General features: G+C 37.9%; 1 protein-coding gene across 3 annotated transcripts in view; it reads right to left on the bottom strand.

The window, feature by feature from the left end:
- The window catches only part of BEND5 (BEN domain containing 5), a 1,397,007-nt gene that overhangs the window by 992,099 nt on the left and 380,883 nt on the right, over window positions 1-24,025 (bottom strand). For all 3 annotated transcript variants that reach the window (XM_084637918.1, XM_084637919.1, XM_084637917.1), the window contains exon 4: window positions 3,022-3,116. In XM_084637918.1, the coding sequence (XP_084494044.1) occupies window positions 3,022-3,116 (95 nt within the window). The remainder of the gene's footprint in view (window positions 1-3,021; window positions 3,117-24,025) is intronic.

Below are 24,025 nucleotides of genomic sequence, written 5' to 3'. Positions count from 1 at the left end.
GACCACTACCCGTTGAGCCCGACAATCTAGCCAACTTTCTATCCACCTTATAGTCCATTCATCCAGCCCATACTTCTTTAACTTAGAGGATCTGTATGCATGCATCTCTTGAACATGAGGAAAACAGATTCTTCTGTTTTCTATTGTCTCAAAACCAAAACCTGCCTGTGTAAAAGAAGGAAGCACAAGTAATTAAGTTTGTGATTCCTTGTTACATCTGTTAATGATTTGTGACCAAGTGAATTTGTGGAGAATTTCGGTATGGAGCATGCAACTGCATTGGAATCTGCCCAGGCAGTCATAATGAAGATGAAATAATATATACCCAGTATAGTGTACTTTGTAAGTACAACAGTGAACTCTGTGTTCGCAAATAGCTAGAGGTTTGCTTCTAGAACTTTGATTTCTTTTACCTTGATTTTAAGAAATCTGCATTGTATCATAGTTTTTTCTGTCTAATCCAGTCATCTGCATCATGTCCGTTAAAATGCTGACTTTGAAAACAGTTTAAATCATGTCTACGTCCACCTTAGATTATGTTACAGTCTATGGCCATGAATCCTCCACTGTGATCCTTTGCAGAGTCCCAATGACCCAACACCTCCTACTAGCCTCAGAATAATTATACCAGGCAGCAAACAGCACGGGGATGAATAGGACTGGGAATTATCCCATTCATATTAAAGAACCAGAGCTACCCGAAAGCTGTGTTAGCAACTGTAAGTACTAGTACAACCTGCTCCAACAAAATGAAAACATGGAAAATAATTTTTACACGTTTCACAAGAATACCATGGAAACTAGTATAGAAATGGCTGTAAAGATGTCTCAGAAATAATCTGAAAGGAAGACACTCAGCTATAAGAAAGAACATACTGTATATCAAAGACTGAAGGATGCCCTGGTGTGCACACAACTCCCATTAACATTAAAATATAGTAAATCATACTGAGAGGAGACCCCAATATCACTAAGAGCCTGGTAAGAGTATGGATTGCTGTGCTTCTTCAAAGTACAACAGGATGTTTTCAAACAGACTATTAGAAAACAAATTATTTCTTTTTAATAGAATGATATTTTAAATGTAAAATATCTATTTCATTGCTGAAGCTGTTTTATATCTTGTAAATAGCTCCATAAATTAGAGTGAGGATTTCTGAAACAGGATTAGAGTGCAGCGATGGGGCTGCAGGAGAAAGCTGCATAGCGCCTGCTGCCTACTCTGTGCCTGGCTCCAGGCACTGCTATTCATCCATCACTTTCATGAGAGCAAATGCACCCTTCCCCCCCAAATATAAAACATAAAAATAAATAAATCATTTGGAAAATGCAGGAGAAACAGGTTTTCAGAAACAATTAAAGATTCTATATGTTTTTAGAAAGAACCTATTTCACATTTTTGTAAGCGATTTACATTTTAATTTGAAACCAAAATAAGGAATAACTTATGTAGTAAAGCAACAGTTGATTTAAGGCTGAAATTAACATACACAAAATAATTAATTTAAAACACTAGACTTGGTTGGAAAAGAAAAAGAAATTTTGAAAGATGATAAAAATCACTTAAATTTGATCTGGACCTGACTCAAAAGAAGACTCTTTTGGGATAAAATAATAAACACAATTAACATGATTGTACATGCAGTAGCTATGCACCAAATGATTGTTATTTAATATGTATTGTAGTAGCACCCATCCAGGACTGACCACATCCTGCTAGGTGCTGCTCAAACACATGGTAAAATAGGTTTCCCTTGTCCAGATGAACTTACAGTCTAACTTAAGGCAAAATTGTCATCTTGAGTGATTAAAATGAAAACATTTCTATAGGAATGCATCTTATGGCAACAAAAACTGAACATTATGGAGGTGGAAATCTTCTAACAGTTGACATATTTAAGAAAGGTAAATGTATAAGAGTCAGATGACTTGCACATGCAGATCGCTCAAACATTTATTTTGAATTAACCAGTTAGGAGTAATGACTGTAAAATGTTCTCACTTTGCTGAATTTGTAGGGCTAAAGCCAATATAACATCGATGCATGTTTCAGAGCACAGGCCACTTCACGCCAGGTCAAGAACCATTTGTCAGAGCTTAGATTCTTTGTGTAGGCTTCCTCACTCTAGATTCTGGAGGTGCTTCTTAGTTAGACACTAAAGGTGAAATCCTATCCCCACTGAAATCAATGGGAGTTTGGCTACTGACTTCAGGGGAGCAGCATTTTACCCAGTGATGCTTCTTTGGCAGCACGACATCACTAGCGGTATGTAGAGACACTGTACCTGTCCAGGACACAGCAGGCAGAATACCCGGTGGAGGAACATATGGAGGATGATGGCCGCAACATACTTCCACAGGCTGTAGCATGCATCTCCCCACCACCACCACCACCCAGTTCCATGTTTAGACTGCCAGACACTGCAGAAGGAGATGAGGGCATTGACATTCCATTCTGTGGGGCACCCAGCACTGCCTATAGCACGAAAAGCTGCCACCATTTTGTTCTCACAGACTGCATATGGCAAGTTTCTGAATGACCCCAGCACACGTGCATGGGGAGGGTAAGAGCTTTGCACAACTTAGCATACTTCAGCGGGGGAATGATGCTTCTGTCTCTGAATGATGAAGTAAATTACTCTTCACTTATGGCCTAATTCTGCAATCCAAACTAGGCAAATCTCTTAGCTACTTCTTGGAAGTTTTGTATGTGTAAGGACTCTAAGACAGGCTCCTTAGGTTTGCATATTATTAGTAGTAGATATGTTTATTACGTGTCATCAAACAAAAGTACAACATCATATGTGTGATATTTGTGTGTGTGCATTTTTATGTTGTCTATATTGTACTGTATGTGATCAAGTCATTTCACCTGCTGGTGTCTTAGTCAATCCATTTGAAATATGGCATTAGATGAAAAGCATTACTTCACAGATACTCGATACTGCACCTGAACTCAGGTAAGTGCCAAACAAAACAAAATTCTTCTGGTATTAGCAAAATTTTAGAATGATAATTTACCATTTTGGTCTGCTTGTGGATTTCACCATAGGAGTCATTCCATCACGATAGAGGCTTTTTGTTTTACTGAAGTTGACAATGTTGAAAATTACCCTCTGAAAAACAGAGAAAAAAACCTCAGTTATAGTCGTTATGAACTACAATCTGTTCTGTACAAAGCTCTCATTTGCTTTCTGTACAAAAGCATAAAGTAACTACATACATGCCTACACGATGTTTCATAGATGAAATTCAATAAAGACAAGTGCAAAGTACTTCACCTAGAAAGAAAATAAATCAAATGCACAGCTATAAAATGGGGAATAATTGGCTACATGGCAGTACTGTTGAAAAGGATCTGGGGGTCATAGTGGATCACAGGTTCAATATGAGATGTGATGCAGTTGTAAAAAAAGGCTATATCATTTTGGGACATATTAACTTTCTGGAGTCAATATAAGGTACAGTATATTCAGGGAGCTAATTGTCCTGCTCTAGCTGAGGCCTCACTAGTTCTGAGTGGAGTACGGTGTGCAATTCTGGGTGCCACTAAACTTTCAGCTAGCGTAACTCCCTGGTGTTAAGGGGAGGAACACCTCTCTTTGAGATGCATGCTTTTACTGCAGCTGGTTGAGGTGGGGGCAGAGGTTGTTACAAACATTACTGATCAAGCCACATATCTGAGTGACTGAATATAATATATTCTGCTCATTGAGCTGCTTTTTTATGGGTCATCATGAGCTCATTTTTATAATTTGCTCACTAAGCTATGTGCTTAATTTGTTAATTTTTATATTTTCTATTTCCAGTATTTAGGTTGACTCTTTATTGGATGTAATGTCCATCTTGTGAAAGTTCTATTTATTCCTTATCTCTTACACTTAGAGTGCACAGCACAGTTCTTTCACAGGTGTGTTCAAACCTTTATAGGTACTTGGTTAATTTTGTACTGTATGTACAAGCATTTCATTTTACTTGTCTGAGGCTTTTTTATTTGTTATATAGCTCTGCTTAATTTGTAAAAGCAAATTAAGTTGCAACAAATCGGTATATTACTCTGGATGTTTGCATGGAGTAAGTGAAAAAAACAAGTTCACCAAACCAATTGCTTTAACTTTGGAAACAATCATGCCACTGTTGGAAAAAGTAAAGCTGCTAATTTTGTGACGTGCTAACTGACTCATAGCAGACAGCTGGTAGAAAATGTTCTTATTCCAATCGAGCTGATTTTATATAATGAGTTGAGCAAATGTACACAACTGGATAAGCAATGTATATAAAAACAGTAATATGCAGTTCATTTAACCAAACAGTACAGAGTATAAAATTTCAGCCACTAATGTTCACAGTCCCATTAGCAGTTAACAATGTGTTCAGTCCTTTCAGTATGGCATAGAGCTAGATTGGCAGGACCTAAAATTCAGCCACTATAGAACTGAATTTTATCAAAGTATGACACTGAATTAATAAAGTACAAAAATCAAAAGCACTAAAATATGCAGCTGAATCAGTCAAGTATTCTTAGCGATAGTTAAAGCAGTCTATGCAGCTCAGTCAGTGAAGTGTGCAAAAAAATGTACCTATAATGTACACACCTTAACCAGAAAAATATGCAGCTTTCTCAATAAGCTATGCAAACATCTCTTGAAATGCAGTACTGTCATACAAGTTAGTGATACAGTAAGCAAACATTTGCCAAACAAGTAAAATCGGCTGCTGGTGTGATTTTTGTCCTTTTTTTATGTTCTTGATTAATAAATCATAAAAACAAGAGTAGGTATACACTGTCCACATTGAATTGCTATTTTCTAACCACCTTGTCATTACTTGCAGGCTTTTTATTGCTTCTGAGAGGTAGTAATGGGTAACATTGCATGATTAGTGCAATTTCAATACTCAACTCGTTTAAGAGCATAAACAAAAACACTGATAGTAATAGAGGATGCTTAAAAAGAGACTGGCAACTGATGTAGAGGAGACACACACTGTGCTTCAATGAGTGGGCCAAATAAGGTGAGGGTAGCTGATAGGTCTTTTGCCCTCGCCAAGATAGGGAAACTGCCTTTCTCTAGCATGTGAAGACTGTTCCGGGGGACTGGGTGGAGGAAATCAATTTGTGATTCAACTTATTCTTTGCTTGTGTTCTCAGCCATGCAACAAGGGACTTGGATCAGGGGATATACATCAGCTACCGACTTGATGGCTCCTTCTTTGATCTTCAAAGACTCACTGCTAAGAATAAGACACTGGAGAGGCTTCTCGTTGAGGCATTTTTTGCAGATGCCTTGCCTTGATTGCTCATAGACAAGACAACCTTCAGGTCATCGTTGCCAGATTTTCTGAAGCATCCCAGCTCTTTGGCCTCACCATCAGTCTTGGAAAGACAGAGGTCTTGTTCCAACCAGCACCTCATTCCAATGTCCCAGTGCCAGCCACCTTCTTGCAAGTATTTGGGCAGTACCATCTCAAGTGATGGTTCCCTTTATAAAGAAATCTCCTCCAGAATTAGTAAAGCCAGCCAGGCCCTTGGCGAACTTCGAACAAAAGTTCTTAACCAAACACAACATCCGTCTCTCTACCAAATTTAAGATCTACAGTACAATGGTTCTAACATCTCTCCTGAGATGTGAACTCTTTATAGAGGTCACAACAAACAGCTTGATCAATTTCACATGTGCTCCCTCCACTCCGGAATGAGCATTCGCTGGCAGGACAGAGTGACCAGTATTAAGGTCCTTGAGAAAGCAAACACAACCAGCATTGAGGAAAAGTTATTGACAGCACAACTTAGGTGGACCAGGCATGTCATCCGAATGGAAGACCACCGTCTCCCAAAACAGATCTTGTATGGGGAGCTGAGTCAGAGCCAAAGAAAGAAGGGTCATCCATGTAAGCGCTTCAAAGATAATATGAAGAGCAGTCTCCAGTGGGCTGGCATCAATCCCAAAGAACCTGAGCAAATGGCTCAGAACAGGAGTCACTGGCAGTCTCTGACAAGATCAGCATGTGACAAGTTCGGGCAGGATCAATGAAATTATCTCCAGGCTCCACGTGAAAGGCACCACAGAGCTGCATCAAACATCATTGATACAGACTTCCCGTGCCTTCAGTGTGGCCAACTCTGTGCATTAAGATTCAGACTGCGGAGTCATATGCGTAGCCATTTATGAGAACTGCGACAATATCGTCATCATCAAAACATCCTGTAGCATGCAGGGTGAGCAGTAAAGTTTTCCCACAGTGCCCCAAGGTCCTAGGGATAAAGTGGCCATATTTTGAACAGAAAGGGGGCTCACTAGGGACTCTGGGATATGGTTACTTTGACTTGGGTCTGCACACTGCAGCACGGACATCAGTGCCCTGGGTTGGACCATGGGTTAGAATGTTGTAATGTAGGGTTTTACAATCTAGATGCTCAAACCCAGGGTTCCCTAATACGGGTGAGCTGACTTGAGTCCCACCAACCCTGGGCTTACATTGCAGTGTAGCCAGACCCTAAATGTTTCAGAATCCAGCAGAAATACTTCAGCCCTTCAACCATCCAAGATACAGGATTTGGGCACTGTGCAATGGCACTAAGTGGGAGTCTTTTAGATGAGATTTTAAAACCTGAGGTCTTGCACTCTGCATGGACATTAAATATCCCATAGTATTTTGGTAACTGTGGGGATTTGCCCTGGTGCTTTAGACCAAATTTCTCTCTGCTCCTACCACTGTTATGTAGCCTGCTGTCCATTAGCTGGTTGCCAGTGTTGTCAACTATCATGAATCGTACAATATTTGGTGCTTTCCTTAAAGTTCCAGCTCCTGAAGTCATGAGACTAAACAAGACTCAGATTTTTTTTAAAGAAAAAACAAAATTGCCAACCCCCACAGTGGCAGAGAAATATTGAAAATATGACCTAAGTGTACCATAAAGGCTAAAAAAACAAAACAAAATAAAACAAAAAAACCCCTTTTAAAAAAAGTCATGGTTCTTAAACTAATCTCGTGACTTGATGCCTGACTCATAACTTTTGATGCATGTAGTTGGCAATACGATATCGCTGCCTCCCCACCAAACAATGGTGCATTTCTGTGGATCTGTGTGTATTTCATAGATTTGGGGATCCTTCAGGATAAAAGGTGTGATATAAAGTATATGCTTATATAAGATAGTGAAGGAACCCAAAAATGCAGATTCAGTAACTAACAGCTGAAGTTGCCACCAGTAGCTGAAAACAAACAGTACACTAAGTATTGTACAAATTTCCTAACAAAGACTTCTAAAGGTTATTTTTTTTTGACCTTTTAAAATTTAATTAAATACCTTTAACATTTTAAAATAACCAATGTATTCTTTCTTCCTGTATAGGAAACAAGTCTCCTTTCAAGTTTAAAAAGGTTTAAAACTTTATGGCATTTAGTCCTTCTCCTTCCACCCCCATTAGTTAACAAATATTTAACATCTCTCTGCTGTCACAAGGAAAGAAATTCTCACCTACTGAGGGATGATGTTAGGAATCATACAGAGCCCTAGCAGATTTGTTAATCAGCTGCACCTGTGTTTTGTTACCTGGAAATTGTCAAGTCTTTGCACAGGTACTGAAGTCTTACAAAGATAATGAAAAGAAAGGTTTACAGCTTGTGAATTATAGGATTTTCTCCCTCACTGGAGCTCTCATTAAAATACTTAAAGAGGAGAGAAGGTAAATTTTAGCACATCACATATACCAGCATTAAAATAAGACAGATTTTTAATAAAAATAAATGCTGTTGGATGTATCTCAATACCAAATATAAAATGATCAAATTTATTATTGCAGCAAAGTATTTGATATGATGTTCTTGGCATGAGAAACTATGACTAGTAAATGAAGGAGGAGGTATTACCCAATATTTGTGTATTTCAATAAATGGCACATAATTACTTTAGAAATATAAAATGTTCTTCAGAATTAATTGCCAGTTGCATAATGTTCCCTGGCTACCAGCTCTTTCTGATGAGGTTTCTGCTTGTCTCAGAACTAATGCAGTTATGCGCGCGCATGTACACACACAGGAATTTCAAGATCCATACAGGGCACAGCCATCGATTCACAGACATAATGTGTGCAGAAGGGATTGTATTGATGAGATCAGCCTTATTTCACACAAATTTTATTGGACTGGAATACTATGGAGAGGGACATCTCAGACCCACCCCTTCTTGACCAAAAAGCGCACAGACTGTGACATATAGCCACAGAGGCGATTCTGAGTGATCAGAGGATGCACACGATGGAACTGCTGCTCCCATATTCAAGGCCCTGCACTAAGTCTGGCTCCCCTGTATGGTCTATCAGACCCAAAACATAGTGAAGAAATAAGAGGGTTGGTCAAAAATTTTCCATCAAAAAACCTATTCTTTAACAGACCACTGGTTTATGATGAAAAAACTTTCACCCCCACCCCCCCAAAAAAAATCTTTCCACAGAAAATTTTGACTTTTCATAAAAACTGAATATCCCAAAAGCAAAAGTTTTGGTTTCAAATGAAAACCAAAAAACAAAAACAAAAAAATGGAAATGCTGCTTGGTGCCTATTGGGAGTTGCAGTTCTCTTCTGGACTGAGTTTCCCAATGGGACTAGATCTCCCATGATACATGAGGGTGAGGGACTCCTGTGTTGCACTAAGGTGGCTTAAGAAGAGTCTAGGAGCATGGTGCATGATGGGAGATGTAGTCCAGTCCAAATATTCAAGTTTAAAGGACTGACATGTAATACTGGACATTCTCAAAAGAAAGGAATGGAAGATAATAGCCACCAGTTGCACTAAGTGTTAGAGAGTAGAAAAAAATACATTTGTGTGCAGTCATTTTGCCCAGCACTAAAAAAATACAGAAGACAACAGTCTGTGCCCAAAGGATTTCACACTTATAATCAGATTTGAGGAAGGCACAGACAAAAAGGGTCAGATCCATATGACATGAAGGCTTGAAGAGTGTGACAGGAGATGTTCCAAGCGTAATGGTTGGCTTAGAAGAAGCTGTGAAGCCAAGAGTGAGAGGAGGATAAAAAAAGCACTGTTAAGAAGAAAGGCTTGGGAGAAGCATTGCCAGTGTTTGCAGTGTATTTTGAATTTTTGCAGTTGATGTATCTAGTAGTTTAGGGTTATGATTTTCCTTCCTAGACTTTCATGCTTATCATGGGAATCTGTAAGGGCAGGGTAAGCGGTTATAGTGTTTAAGAAGCTGAGAGGTGGGCATATGGGGGAGAGGCCCAAAAATAAAATAAGTAAATTGCCAGTCTCTTCATTTCAATGTTTCCTGCTATGTTGAGAAAATGAAGTCATTTTAACATGCACAACCAATGCTTTTTGGCCATAAGAGGGCTTGGTAATCTTGACAGTGTTGCAGTCATCATAGCTTTACAAAGGTAAAAAGCTCTAACAATTTCTTCTGTAACTAGATACAGATAGATTTTCCATCAGTGTTATGCATGCTTACCTTTGATTTCTACCTATTTATTTTTGCTTCAAACCTTCACATGGAAAAGCAAACTCTATTTTTACAATTTGGATCCCTCTGCAACACAGAGTTGAAGAGCAGTGATGGAGTGCAGGATCTTATTCCACACACAGCTCCTTTGGCAGTGGTGGCCACATCCTAAAACAAAATAAACTCTCCCAGTTGCTCTACAGCACTGGTACTCTTCTTAGTATCAGTAAATACTTATAAAGAATTGGAAATTGGGCCCTATTGTGCTAGGCACTGTGCAAAACACTTAAGAAAAGAAAAGAGACAATCCCTCTCCTGAAGATCCTACAACCTTCCTTTTCAGGAGTAGATCTGTTGCGGTTCAAATACAAGACAGAACAAGGCTTTAAGCAAGCAAGCAGGCTGGTCTGCCGACGGGCTGGTCTCCTGTCAGCTTTCCACCCTCTCTTTTATTCTTTCTCTCCCCCCGCGCATTACATACTCCAACAGATGACAGGAATACACTGGCTTTGTTTAATATTCTTATTTACCAATATCTACCGCATTCCTTGCTCTCGGGCCTTGAGCCCAGTCCTGGGAGGCTTCCCACGGTTCATGTCATCTGGGCGAGATTCCAAGGTTCATGCCCTTGAGAGGAGCCGTGTGTGCACTGCTCCTACACAACACTCCAGGTGTGCCCTGAATGTTGCCAAGTGCATGAACCCCGCATGAATGCTACATAGATCAAATATTTCTACAAGTTCTTTTCATCATCTGAGGAACACAGGTAGCATGTGTGCTTTTATTCTCTGCAGTGGACTTCATAATCCATGCTATTGTGACTTTTAAGATAAATTACACCAGTTGATTACCCTGACGGGCACACGTGGGGCCCGTGGGCCGCAGGTTGCCCACCACTGGTCTAGATAATACTTAGTCCTGTCATGAGGGCAGAGGACTGGATTAGATGAGCTCCCAAGCTCCCTTCCAGTCCCATGATTCCATATGAGATTTATACTAGTTGAACAGCATCTGTACCTCTCGATGATCATTATGAAACAGTAACACTAGGGCTGCAAAAGATGCTTACATTGAAATTTCTAGGAAGTACAAAGACAGTTTCCTTATTAAGGGATGGAGTTCTCTACAGAACTCGTGACATCCACCCCTTGTCAAGATACCCCTTGTCGGGAGGTAACAAATCCTTTTCTTTACACTGTTCATCACAGCTCTACTCTGCACATGATTTTTTCATGTCTGATTTACTGAAAGGGTGAGAAAAGCAATAAACAATAAAAGCCAAAAGGATTGAACTTACAAGACAACCATATTTTGTTCATGTTTTTAACTATATTACCCTAACTATAGACCAGATTACATTATATTTTACAAGAATATTGACAACTGTAAAACCTATCAAAATATAAATATCAATTAAGATACGGTTGAATTATACACATAAGAAACATTTTCTTTATTAAACAGTTTTCATAGATTGTTATTTCAAAAGAGTTGTCTATATATTTACTTAGATAATCTTCTTGCTAAATTTAAAGGAGATATTCATGGAGATGTTATATTATCTCCTTAACAGCAGTAAATTACCAGAAAAACTCTAAGATATTTAGCTACAGTATATGAAAACGTCTAAAGACAGCTGGGGAGATTTAATCAGTGTACTCCTTATTCAAAAAGTGCTGGTTTACATAAAAAAAGATTTTTAATACAAATATACAACAATTTTGAACGACTGTACTTATTTACATCTGTTGAGGGACCTGAACTAGCATTTGAAACTAAAGTAGCTTATTTCTCTGTGAAATGTAAATGTGAGAAATACTTTTGGAATGCTCTTTTAAAAATTGATAGCGTATTATTTTACAGAATTACAGTACATGTGGATCTAAAGTGAGAGTTGTCAAACGTAGCTCTCTCTTGTATACAATCCCTGAGAAAAATTGAAAGCCATGCCTAGAGCAACTAAAGGCTATATGACCAAAAATATTTTAGAAATATGGGTAGGATATTTTAATTAATTGTATTTTAATTTAATAGGGAGTCATATCTAACTTAAGTGTTCATTGCTTTTCTCATGAATCTTAGTTGGGTTTATACTGGCACTATGAGAAAACAGAGTTTTGGCAAATACAAGGACTCAGAAACTTGACAATTTGTGTAACCAATTATTTGATTTGAACTAAGGTGGTTCTATGTCAGGAACAGAATGTACAGAAATTTAGAAGGCTTGCTAGAAAACTCAGATAAGTTATTTTCTTGCCATTTTATAATTTTCACATGTACAAATAAAAGATTAGCAGTTAACTCTGGTCTAAGGTCAAGGAGGCTATTGTCTCAGGGAACTGGCATTACATATTTATTCTCTGAATTAAGCCTAATTATGGCTTCTGATTTTCAGCTGATTAGATAGATAGATACATACCCCATAAAACATTGGGAAAACACCAAAAATGGTTATTTGTATCTGAGGTCTTGTCTACATGGAGCAGTAATATTGACTGCTAATGTGTTGCATATTAATTGGTCCATGTAGACAGTGCTGGTGTGCACCAATGGTTCCCTACTGTGCTTTAATATAGTGGTGTTTGAAACAGTACTACATTAAAGTGCACTAGGGAACATTACAAAGAGTTTATTCATTACAGTATATACAACTGCAAAGAGTAATGACAATTTCCATCCCACCATCAAGCTCAGTCTGGACCAGTCCACACAAAAGATCCACTTCCTGGACACTACGGTGCTAATAAGCGATGGTCACATAAACACCACCCTATACCGGAAACCTACTGACCGCTATGCCTACCTACATGCCTCCAGCTTTCATCCAGACCACACCACACGATCCATTTACGATACAACCGCATTTGCTCCAACCCCTCAGACAGAGACAAACACCTACAAGATCTCTATCAAACATTCTTTCAACTACAATACCCACCTGCTGAAGTGAAGAAACAGATTGACAGAGCCGGAAGAGTACCTAGAAGTTACCTACTACAGGACAGGCCCAACAAAGAAAATAATAGAACACCACTAGCCATCACCTTCAACCCCCAACTAAAACCTCTCCAACGCCTCATCAAGGATCTACAAACTATCCTGAAGGACGACCCATCACTCTCACAGATCTTGGGAGACAGGCCAGTCCTTGCTTACAGACAGCCCCCCAACCTGAAGCAAATACTCACCAGCAACTACACACCACACAACAGAACTACTAACCCAGGAACCTATCCTTGCAACAAAGCCCATTGCCAACTATGTCCACATATCTATTCAGGGGACACCATCATAGGGCCTAATCACATCAGCCACACTATCAGAGGCTCGTTCACCTGCACATCTACCAATGTGATATATGCCATCATGTGCCAGCAATGCCCCTCTGCCATGTACATTGGCCAAACCGGACAGTCTCTACACAAAAGAATAAATGGACACAAATCAGACATCAAGAATTGCAACATTCAAAAACCAGTCAGAGAACACGTCAATCTCTTTGGTCACTCAATTACAGACCTAAAAGTGGCAATTCTTCAACAAAAAAACTTCAAAAAACAGACTCCAAGGAGAGACTGCTGAACTGGAATTAATTTGCAAACCGGATACAATTAACTTAGGCGTGAATAAAGACTGGGAGTGGATGGGTCATTACACAAAGTAAAACTATTTCCCCATGTTTATCTCCACCCCCCCCCGCACTATTCCTCACACGTTCTTGTCAACTGCTGGAAGTGGCCCACCTTTATTATCACTATAAAAGGTTCTCTGCCCCCCCCTCCCCCCGCTGGTAATAGCTCACCTTACCTGATCACTCTCGTTACAGTGTGTATGGTAACACCCATTGTTTCATGTTCTCTGTGTATATAAATCTCTCCACTGTATTTTCCAATGAATGCATCCCATGAAGTGAGCTGTAGCTCACAAAAGCTTATGCTCAAATAAATTGGTTAGTCTCTAAGGTGCCACAAGTACTCCTTTTCTTTTTATATAATATATGTTATTCATTACAGTATATGAAAAGAGAAAGTCCTGAAAACCCCCATTTTTTCCAGCATCTGGGAATTTTTGAGTTTTATGTAAAGATACACCTTGAAAAATTAAATGAATAAACCTGAAAAACAGAAGCCCTAATCATAAACATGGAATCCTGATGTCCGTTAAAGTGAGCTCAAATGGCTATTTCAGCACCAAAATGTATCATGGCAAAATGTCACTGTATAATACATAAACTTCCAAAGGAATTATATGCACAGAGAAGTCCTAAGAAAAAGCCACAGCAATTCAGTTCTCTCTGCTTCTTTCACCCCTGGGACGACCTTTCACAATAAGAATTGTCAGTACCTTATTTATAATGGCAGATCTCAGGTTTGATTCTGGCAGCTTTTGATCACTTGATGGACCAAAAGCTTTCATATACAGAATAATCTGCTGCTTCTTTGGCATCCTGCAGTGTGTTTAAACCTCAAAAGCAACTTTTAGTCCCAGTAGTGAATTACTGAAGCAATGTAAACAAAACACACACATCACAAAATGATGAATATCTCAAACAAAATATCTTTGTCAGATGGATGACAACTTCACATTGCCTGAAAAGCATCTGTAAGTAACTGTAGACTGTAAATAAAATTCTGGTTTACAATCTAAAAGTAAAAAAAACCCAAATTAATTATTTAAACTTTAATACAGTTTTTTGGAAATGCATGAAAAACATACATAAATAAATGATATTTTTGCATATGTTCAACGTTCCGTTCCCTGAAGGTAGCCTCCTACACAGGTGCACATTCCTGGGTCACACTAGTCTATGTAACAATGTAAATACAAGATAATTAGAGAATTGTCTTCAAAGAAGCTTTGTTATTCACTTTATTGATGTTATGTAAACAAATAAGCTTTGATGAATACGTGACAATGACAGTTGTCTGTCAGTAGAAATTCTTTCTAGGATGGATTATATTGATTAGGTAACAACTTTATACAGATGCAATATATAATTAACTTTCTTAGAATTGAAATGTAGAGCAAGTCAGCTTTTTCCCCACCATCTGAACAGATGCATGGTCAAGAGGAAATTCATGTCTCCCCCTCCAACCCCCTCCCCAACGAAAGAAGTAGCAGTAGTGTGCATAAGAGATTTTAGCACAAAGATTCAATAAAATTGGTTTGCCACAGTCATATTTTCAATTTTTATAAATCCCTGGAGCTGTTGTAAGGTTACTATGGATGCCACAAAGCACTGGATCTATGCCTCAGTATAACAGATATCATTTATTGTTTTTGCAAAGAGCCTAAATAAAACACAATATTGCAGACTGATTGGCTTGGTAGTGCAACCTTTTAATACTGGCTATAACTACATTAATATACAAATAATTGCTACAGCACCATCATTGAGGAAGTAAGAGATCGGGGATGTCTGTTTCTTGTGAATTTACTATGGAGTTAAATAAGCAATGTAACTGAATATAAAGTACTATATTTTCAGTACATCCTTTAATCAAATAAATATGTCCATCAGAAATGTGATAAGTTTGGACAAAATCCAAAGAGATCTGAGTATACAGCTGAGTATTTTAATGGATTTACAAGGCGTTTATTCAAAATCTTTAGACACATGCATGTGTGGTACAAGGCTCCTTTCTGACTAAATCTAGACCACTACGATGAGAAATAAAATTTGCTAAACTTTTCATTTCATAGATAAGTGACAGTGTACTTTATTCATATGTATAATGTTCATATACATTATGGACTTACCTGTATCCCGGTCCTTTACAGATCTAAGATGCTTTATATATTGCAAAATATTAATCCACATCCTCACCTATACTCTTTCCATGGAAGTCCTACAGTTTATGTTCTTTATGACAATAAAAATGTATAACCACTTTAGAAGTAAATTTAGTCATTGAAATATGAATGGGAAACGAAACTAAGCAATGTTTATTGCCAAATAAGTGTCTGATTATCATAATTAAGGAACATTTCCAGTCTTTTTCATTTAAACAACTGGAAAATAATCCCCTTTTGTATATTGAATGCTATTTAAATTAGAACTATTCAACAATTTGCATCATTTCACTACAAATATTTGTAACCATTCTAAATTAGAGGGAAGCTAAAGTGTTAGAAGAAATGATATTCACAAAACTGGGGAAAGACTACGAATTCAAAGGGCTCAATTCACTCCCAGGTTCCACAGAGAGAGAAGTTCTGCAATGCCCCAACAATGCACCTTGAAAGTGGAGCAGAGCTAGCCACAGAACAGAGGCAAACATGGAGAGAGATGGCATAGCCCAATCGCCGGAAGTGTTTGCTGTTCCAGCATGCCCTTACTAAGTCCTAATGCTGCCAGGGTCAACAATGCAAACATTTCCTACCCTTGCTACCTCTGTTTGCCACCCCCACTAGCACAGGAGGGTGCTAACCTCACCACCACCACTGACCCTGCACAAGCAGAAGTGAATCCAGTCCAAATACCTGATGATCGAAGAGTCAATGTTGTATTAAGAGCACATACAGAAACAACGAAATTGCAGCATTTAGTTATGCTCATAGAAATCGTATTTAAGAAAAATGCAAATATTTGGAAGCCAGGGAGCTATTTTAAAGATCTGCTAAGAGTATTCACACCAGGAGATGGTTTCAAACATCAACGGTTTTGAAAACAGAAAACAGAATCATCAGCCACTTCAAGCAGGTCTTGCCGTGACACCAGAAAGTCAATTCACTCAGTTTAGCAGCATTCAATTCTCCAACATTTTGTTCTGGGTTTCTGTCAAGTTATTTCAGGCTGTGAAATTGTCAGGAATGATGGATGACTATCAGCCTTCTGCTATCTTCTTGCCTTCTCCTTAGAGATTTGCGGCTGCTGACTGCAAAGCAAATCCCTTTTCTTTTTTTTTGCACAACATGCCAAATGAACAACAGTAATTATGAGAAAGCCTACACTACAATTATTTTAGCACTTAACTTTGTATTGACATCTGTAAGAGAGAGCTCTTTAGATTGATTAGCAATGATATAGCTTCCTGCCTTTATACTGTAGTTTCAATCATTTCTTTACATGTAATTTTAACAGAAACACTGATTTTCCATCCCTTACTGTTTTAAAACTATAAATTGGATTAATTGTGGAAAACTTCTAATATTTAAATAAAATTAGTAGCCTATCCTAATTGTACCAGTGTTTCATCAAACTGTATAGTACTTGTCATACAATCAAAACCAAACAAAAGAACAATTTAGGGATATCAAACAGGATTTAATTAAGGAAGGGGCAGAAGTTTTATTATTGTTCCAGTCCAAACTTCGTATTCCCCTCCCACATAAATCTTGTTTGTCACTCCAAATTCAGCCCTGGTGTATATTGAGGCAAGTCCATTGAAAGTGGCATTAAATCTGTTTACACATTGATTGAATGTGATCTCAAATCTGCAAAGCATTTACTACTGGGCGTATGAGGAGAGTTTTTGTTTTTAGCATTTTCTTTTCAGCTGTATCTTACCTTTTTTGTTTTATTTAAACAAATGTAGCTAAATTTCTAAATAAAAAGATCAAAATATTTCATTTCTAAAAGACCTAAAGGAAGCATTTTGGACTTTTGATTTTTTTTCAGCTGAAACTGTTTGCCAAATTCAACCCAAATTCACAAATAGTTTGGTTGATCTGAAACTACATTTTTCAGTGAAACTATTTGTCCAACTTTCAAAGTAGCAGCCGTGTTAGTCTGTATTCGCAAAAAGAAAAGGAGGACTTGTGGCACCTTAGAGACAGTTAGTCTCTAAGGTGCCACAAGTCCTCCTTTTATTTGTCCAACAAATTTCACCCAGCTCCACTTGTGATGGCATAGATTGGGACATTCTTCAGACCCACAGCAATTATGGCTCACTCAAGTTTTTCAATTGTGTTCAAAATAACTGCACCATTCAACATTAACAATTCAATAGCAATATCAATAAGCCAATTAATTTGCATTGCTCTCCTTCACATTTGCAACCTTTTCAATCATACCCTCTCAGGTCAGGACAATGGGTGCCAAGTGGTTAAGAACTTGACACTAAAGGATTTAAACAGCAAGCCTCACTGTCCTATTTTAAACAATATAGTATAATTATAGAGCATTTAGATAAAATAACCCCAGAAGGAAAGTATTTTTACTTCAGCAACCATTACCACCACATTCTTCCATAGATGCCCCTCTGGGATCAGTTTTTGGTCCATTTTATGTTTGGTCAGTATATACAGTTTATAGGTAGCTAAAACATGAACATACAGTAAGTTGATGAAAATGACCATTTTGCTGCTGTCCTAATCTTCCCTTTGTTAACTATATTGTTTCCTCTGGATTGCTCATGAATAATGGCTTCACATTCCACACGGAAAAATAATGGTTTCTTTTCTCTAGGAAAAAAATTAATCCTGGTCGTAATCTTAAAATCCATTCGGTTACTTTACGTTGTATCCATCAGATTCCTTGGAATCCTGAGGACTTTCAGCACACATCAGCATTTACATGAAAAATAAGGTTTCTGCTGTACTGAAGTTCTCATTAAGAATTGGATGTTGTCTCATAAATACATGCTAGTGGTACAATCAAGAATTCACGTTTGTATTTCATCTAGACTACTGTGATGCAAATTCATCACATTTTTTATACTACTTTACAAACTTAAATCTTCACAACTCATGAGCAAGAAAAAAAGTTTAAATTTTTGTGAACTTTTAATGCATAAAAGATTACCCCTTGCAGGCATAAAGGAAGAATATCTTGCAGCTGAGGGCAAAATTTGCTCTTAACGTCTCTAGGGCGCTGAGTCAGCAACCCTTACAGTAAATAATACTTACACACATAAACAGTCCCATTGACCTCAGTGGGACTACTTGCTTGAAAAAGTGCTACTTAACACGGACATGGGTGGCAGAAGTGGGCCCTAAATTTGCCACCAAATTACTCAAAAGACAAATGTTCTTTCTAACAACTCACACAAAGTCAGATCAAACACTAAGAGTAAACTGCTTAGTCCAGAGAGTTGTAATACAAGAAGAAATGTAAAATTTTATTCTTGGGGCATCTAATTTTTGAAACAATATCATTAAAACTAATACTTAGATTATAGAATAGATTATAAAGCCTTAAGGAACCACTCTCATGATCTACTCTGGCCTCCTGCATAACACAGGCCATAGAACTTATCTGAATTAATTCCTGTTTGAATGTAAATTAATTCCTTAGTATGTTTTAAAAGGCATTTCATATATTTCTGCAGTAGAAGTTAATGTAAACACCTAATCAGGGTGGATTAAAATAATTGTAAAATAATTGTTTTTAATTTAAATTTGAAATCATGACAACCTATCTATAGTAACCTAAGCTTATTATGATCTAATGAAATCAATTAAATAAATAAAAATATACTCTGTATCAATTAATCTTCCTCAAAATTTTAATGAGTTAAAGGCTGGTGCTGTTGTAATTATACATACACAGAATCGGGGGGAAACATTTCTGAATTTGCAGATCAACTCAAAATATAAATGTGTCACAATGTCAGGTACTGCATTAAATATATATATTATTTTCAGTTTTTACAATGGAGAATGCTGATATTTACATTTTTTTCAAAATGTAAATATTTTCAGTTTCTGTGGTGCAAAAAAGTGTTTGCCCTAATAACTTTTCATTCCAGTTTAGCTAGTAAATGCTGGGAGATTTTTTTTCTTCATTTGAAGTAGTTTATTCAAGGTTCAGAAGCTGATTGGGAGTTAACAGCAGGAAAGGTTGGTTTCCTCTTCCAGTCTATTCGGAGGGAGAGGATAAGATCTACTAATTGTGAAAATTTGGGGGATGTGGCACCCTGATTTAAATGGGAGTTGGGCAGATAACCTGTTTGGCTACTGGTGAAAATCCTATCCAGAGTCCGATCCTGTCCAGATAGGACACCTATTTGCATCTTGAGAGATCTTTGAAAAATCTGACCCTGCTGACCAGAAACAATCTGTCAATTCACTAACTAGTTAATAATTAATTTGTGTAATAAATCAGTTAGTTTTAAATGTAAATGTTTGGATAAGAAAATAAATTTATGTAGCCAAAACATTGAAGGTAGTTTGATTTAATTAATACAAATAAATTTTAAAAACACAGTTTTTATACTTTAAATTGAATTCCAATTTCCATTCAACTGCAACACGACATGAATGCCAATTAAAAAGTGTCTAGTAAACAAGAAATGCATTATTCACCTTTTGCTAATATACTAAAAAAGTAAAAATTAAGAATCTAAATAAAAAAGCTATATAATTGCTTAAATAAATGTGTATGGATATAGAGTATCCTCCTGATTACCAAAAAGGACAATCAATTTTAGTGTGAAGGCTGTATTTGATTGCAAATCAACATTTTAATGGTTACACTAATGAGAATGAAGATTTCTTTAAAAAAATAACCAAAAAGTACAAATGCAAAACAAGAGAAAAATCAAAGACTGAAATCAAGTTTTCCTGTTTGCTGACTTCAATCATGATTAAAATTGATGATTTAAATCAATCCACCTGCTCCCAATAAATGTCCTGAACATCCTTTAAAATGTCTTTAGCCAGGATGTGGAATATAGCAGCTGAATGTCAGAAAGAGCAGTAACAGACATAACACAGTCTTCTAATGAGAGTAAAATGTGATTTATACAATGATCTCATTACCTAGAAATAAACAAACCTCTTCTTGCTTTATCTTTTAGACTTAGTTTATCCCTGTTTGCTTTATCTCCATTTAGGTTTCAATTTTAAACAGAAGCTTTTGTATCCAAGTACTGGAGCAGCTACTGAGTTTGTCTGCAATACTTGCATGATAGTAGCAGTTTACCCTGAAATTTCCCATTTGCTGCCAATTGAAAGGTACTGCACAAAATCATAGAATAAAGACAAGGATTTGCATCTCAACCATCAAGAGAATCATTTGCTCACGAGGAAAAGAAGTTACAATGTCTAATCAAGTATTAATTTATCCTTCGTGCATTCATAACTTGTCTTATACCATTGGTAATACTGTTTGTGTGTGTCTAAAACCTCACAGTCACCCTGTGCTCCTTTCTATACAATAAAGGCTCATCCTCATATTTGTGATATTACAGAATCTGACACCTGTGCTGTCTTAAATATGCATAGAAATGGAGAAAAATTGATCTTTGTGTGCATGCCTGTCTATAGTATATGGAAAATGTGCAGGGAAGGGGGAGAGAAAAAGAAACAGACAACAGTCTTGTTGATGCATAGAATGGACACCATTAAAAGTGAACTAATATGCTGCCATAACATTGAGTTTATTGTGGTATTTCCTGTGTATTGAATATATATCACAATAAGGTATTTACACTGTGTCAGAGTGAATGTTCTCTCAATAATGGAACCTATGCTAAAATGAATGTATCTTAACTCATCTAACATGGTCTAGGGATTTGGAGATTCTTTCGGGGAAAGAATAGTAAACAGGTGCTTGTGGGGCCTTCCAGGCAGCAGAGAACACCCCATAAACTTCTTGGGCAGTGTGGTTATTACTACTAGGGAGTTACTGAGTGGCAGGTATGCCCAAATCCACTTCTCAGACCTTTTGGCAACAGCATCCTTCATGTCACAATCAGTTCTCATGGCTCACAGCTGATGCTCAGTTTTTCAACATCACAGATGTAACTACCTGCAATGCCCTTCCAAACTCTGCATATTTATGTGCTTTTAGAGTGTGTAAACATGCAATATCAACATTCCCCAACAAAGCCACATGAAATATGCAGAAACAATCAATCATTCTCGTCCTCCAGACCTGGAGGACACCTCCTGACCCCCTCCACTGCAATTCTAAAAACAGTGAGGATTCCTTCTACCACCTTTGAGCCCTCCCCTACCAAACCCTCTGTGACCTTACACCTGCTCCCACTTGGATGTTTCCATTTTCGATACTCCAGGCTACAGTCCTAGAGTATCAACTGGAGTTTGGATGTAGGTGCCAGAGACTCCTCGCGGTCATGCAGCAGAGGGAACAAGCACAGAGAAAAGTCATTAGCTCCTTTACATGCTGTATGTCACATGCAGATGGCCTAATGCAACCCCTATCCTTAGTCAACCTGGGTTATGAGCTCTGACTGATCTGATTGTAATCTCTGGGGGGCACCAGGACACAGGGTCAGGTTCCAGCTCCTAACACAACCAGCAAAAGAACAGAGCAGGAGGCTTTGAAAGGTGGAATTGTGTAAGCAGGAGCTCCTGCTTTTGCATGTTGGCAGAGGCTTCAATGTGCTGCCAGTATTCTGCCTCAAAGAGCAGCTACTGTTGGACCACTGAGAGCATGGGAAGTCAGACATCTGGGAAATCAGGCCCGTGCCATTCCCACTACATCCTGCAGCATGCCCCAACTCTCTTTGGCAGCAGATCCCATCTGAGATCTACACGTACAGCCAGGAGCTAAGATCGAGGAACCCATGATTAATATTGCCCTGACTGGACCAAAGGCTTACATTTACCATAAGTTTTTCTTGATCCTATTTGATACATACAAGGTGGAAATCAATATTTTCTCTCACATGTTCCCATTATAAAGCAGGAAACATAAAACATTTTGGTTTGGAAGACAGACCAAAAAAAAATAAAAAGATAGTGGATCTCTTTAAATAAGATCATCTCTTCTTTTCCCCAATCCACAACAACTTATTTTTCTATAACCAAAGAAGAACATTTTCTATGTTAAAAATAGTGTTACAGTTAGTTATAAACGCTTAGGGTTTATGCTGTTCTTTTGCAATGGTCTACTACATTTAATTTGTTATTGTTCAGTGGCATTTTTCAAACGCACAATGCCAGAGACATGTTGACACATGTTCATAAAAACAAACAAGGAGTGACAACTAGAATAATAGGACAGCTCGAATATGAGAATATGGATGACAAAGCTGTATTAGTAGGAAGAGACCTGTGTTTAGTCTTATAATTCCTGGAAATCCTATGGATCTGAAAGTACTCGATCCTACCATCGGTGGTTGGACAGAGACACATATTCAGAGTCTGCGTGCAACAGACTGTTTTCCACACAGAGGGTTCATTCATTAGTCACATGCCCTAAGAAACCACAATTTTCCCCTCGAAAACAGGAAATGAACCTCTACCATGATAAATTAGTTATAATTTGTATTAGGTTTGTGCCCTATGGCTCATCCTGAATAAGAGTCCCATTGTGCTAAGCATTGTACAAACACACAACAGAGATGGTCCCTAATCCAAAGGGTTTACAGTCCAAGAAATGAAAGAATGTTTAATGTCTTCTGCACAGGAATTTCTCATTCACACACCACTGGGCACTACGCAAAAAAACACAGATTTATTTTACTTTTCCTTGTAACTTGGGGATGCAACGCTGGAATCCCAAGCTTCTTCAAACAGGGAGAAGTGCTTTGGGGATGGTATGAAGCCGCCATATCTTTGGTTTCAAAAACAGAAGACTCAAGAGCACATAAGGGTTACCTTCCTGAATACCCTCTGTTATCATTGCCCAGAAAAGGGGATTTGGGAGAGTGAGAGAAAGGTGAATATAATTAGTGTACATCTCTTCATGATGAACTGCTATTCTATGTTTCTTCATTCATATTACAGCTCTTGGTTAAGTTTTCCCCTCACTCTGAGTCCCAACAATTGAACACTTTGCTGCAAAATATATATATATATTTTTAATGAAAATTTAGATGCCAGCCCTCACAGCTTTGAGCCAAATCTTAAATATGTGACCAGAATGTTTGTTCCTGAGTCTCCTGACAAGCTGAAACAATAGCTCTGTGTGGTCTCAACTTTCCCTTTCATCTTAAAGATGTCAATATTAACTATTTCACTTTTGTTAATTTTAGCAGAAACACCCAGCAAAGGTGCGTACACCACAATCTCCAACTGCCCCCTACCTAGCTGCTAAAACCTACTCTTGCCTCCGGACAATTTTTGCACTGCAATTATTCAGGTCAATAGTAAAAAATCTGCAGCACCATGAAAACAGATAATGTGTGGACCACAAAACTGATTATATAAAAAACAACCACTGGGGCTATTGTAGTGATCATACTGCAATTACATTTTAAAATTGGGTCTTCTGTTCTGGGTGAAAATACCAGTGCCAGTGGTATTCCGTATTGTAAGGGAATTTCAATTAGAACAACATGAGGCCTGTTGGGTTCATTTTGCTGAGGTTTGTATGAATAATTTTCCAGTAGCTTCTGTCAGTACATGGCTGCTCCGGGTTACAGTGTGTGAAATTCCCAGGTTCACACCTAGCTTCTCATTCTTTTTATTACAACGTTTATGTGGGTGGGGCTCTAATTTACATCACTAATTTACATCACATCTAATTTACATCATCATAAGACAGTGCAAGGACCTGAGCAAGAGACGCTCTGAAAAAAAGTCATGCTAAAATTTTGTCTAGATCCAAAAACAGGACCACAGCTTTATTCAAGTGCTAGAACAGAGCTCCCTGTGGAAGAATAGGGAGCCCATTGACTCACAGGAATCTCTGTCCACAGCTACCTACATTC

Source organism: Lepidochelys olivacea (genome assembly GCF_965140295.1).
Source record: "Lepidochelys olivacea isolate rLepOli2 genome assembly, chromosome: 8".
Classification (NCBI taxonomy): Eukaryota; Metazoa; Chordata; order Testudines; family Cheloniidae; genus Lepidochelys; species Lepidochelys olivacea.
The sequence above is the reverse complement of the archived record's forward strand: the minus strand, read 5'-3'. Positions and strand labels throughout refer to the sequence as shown.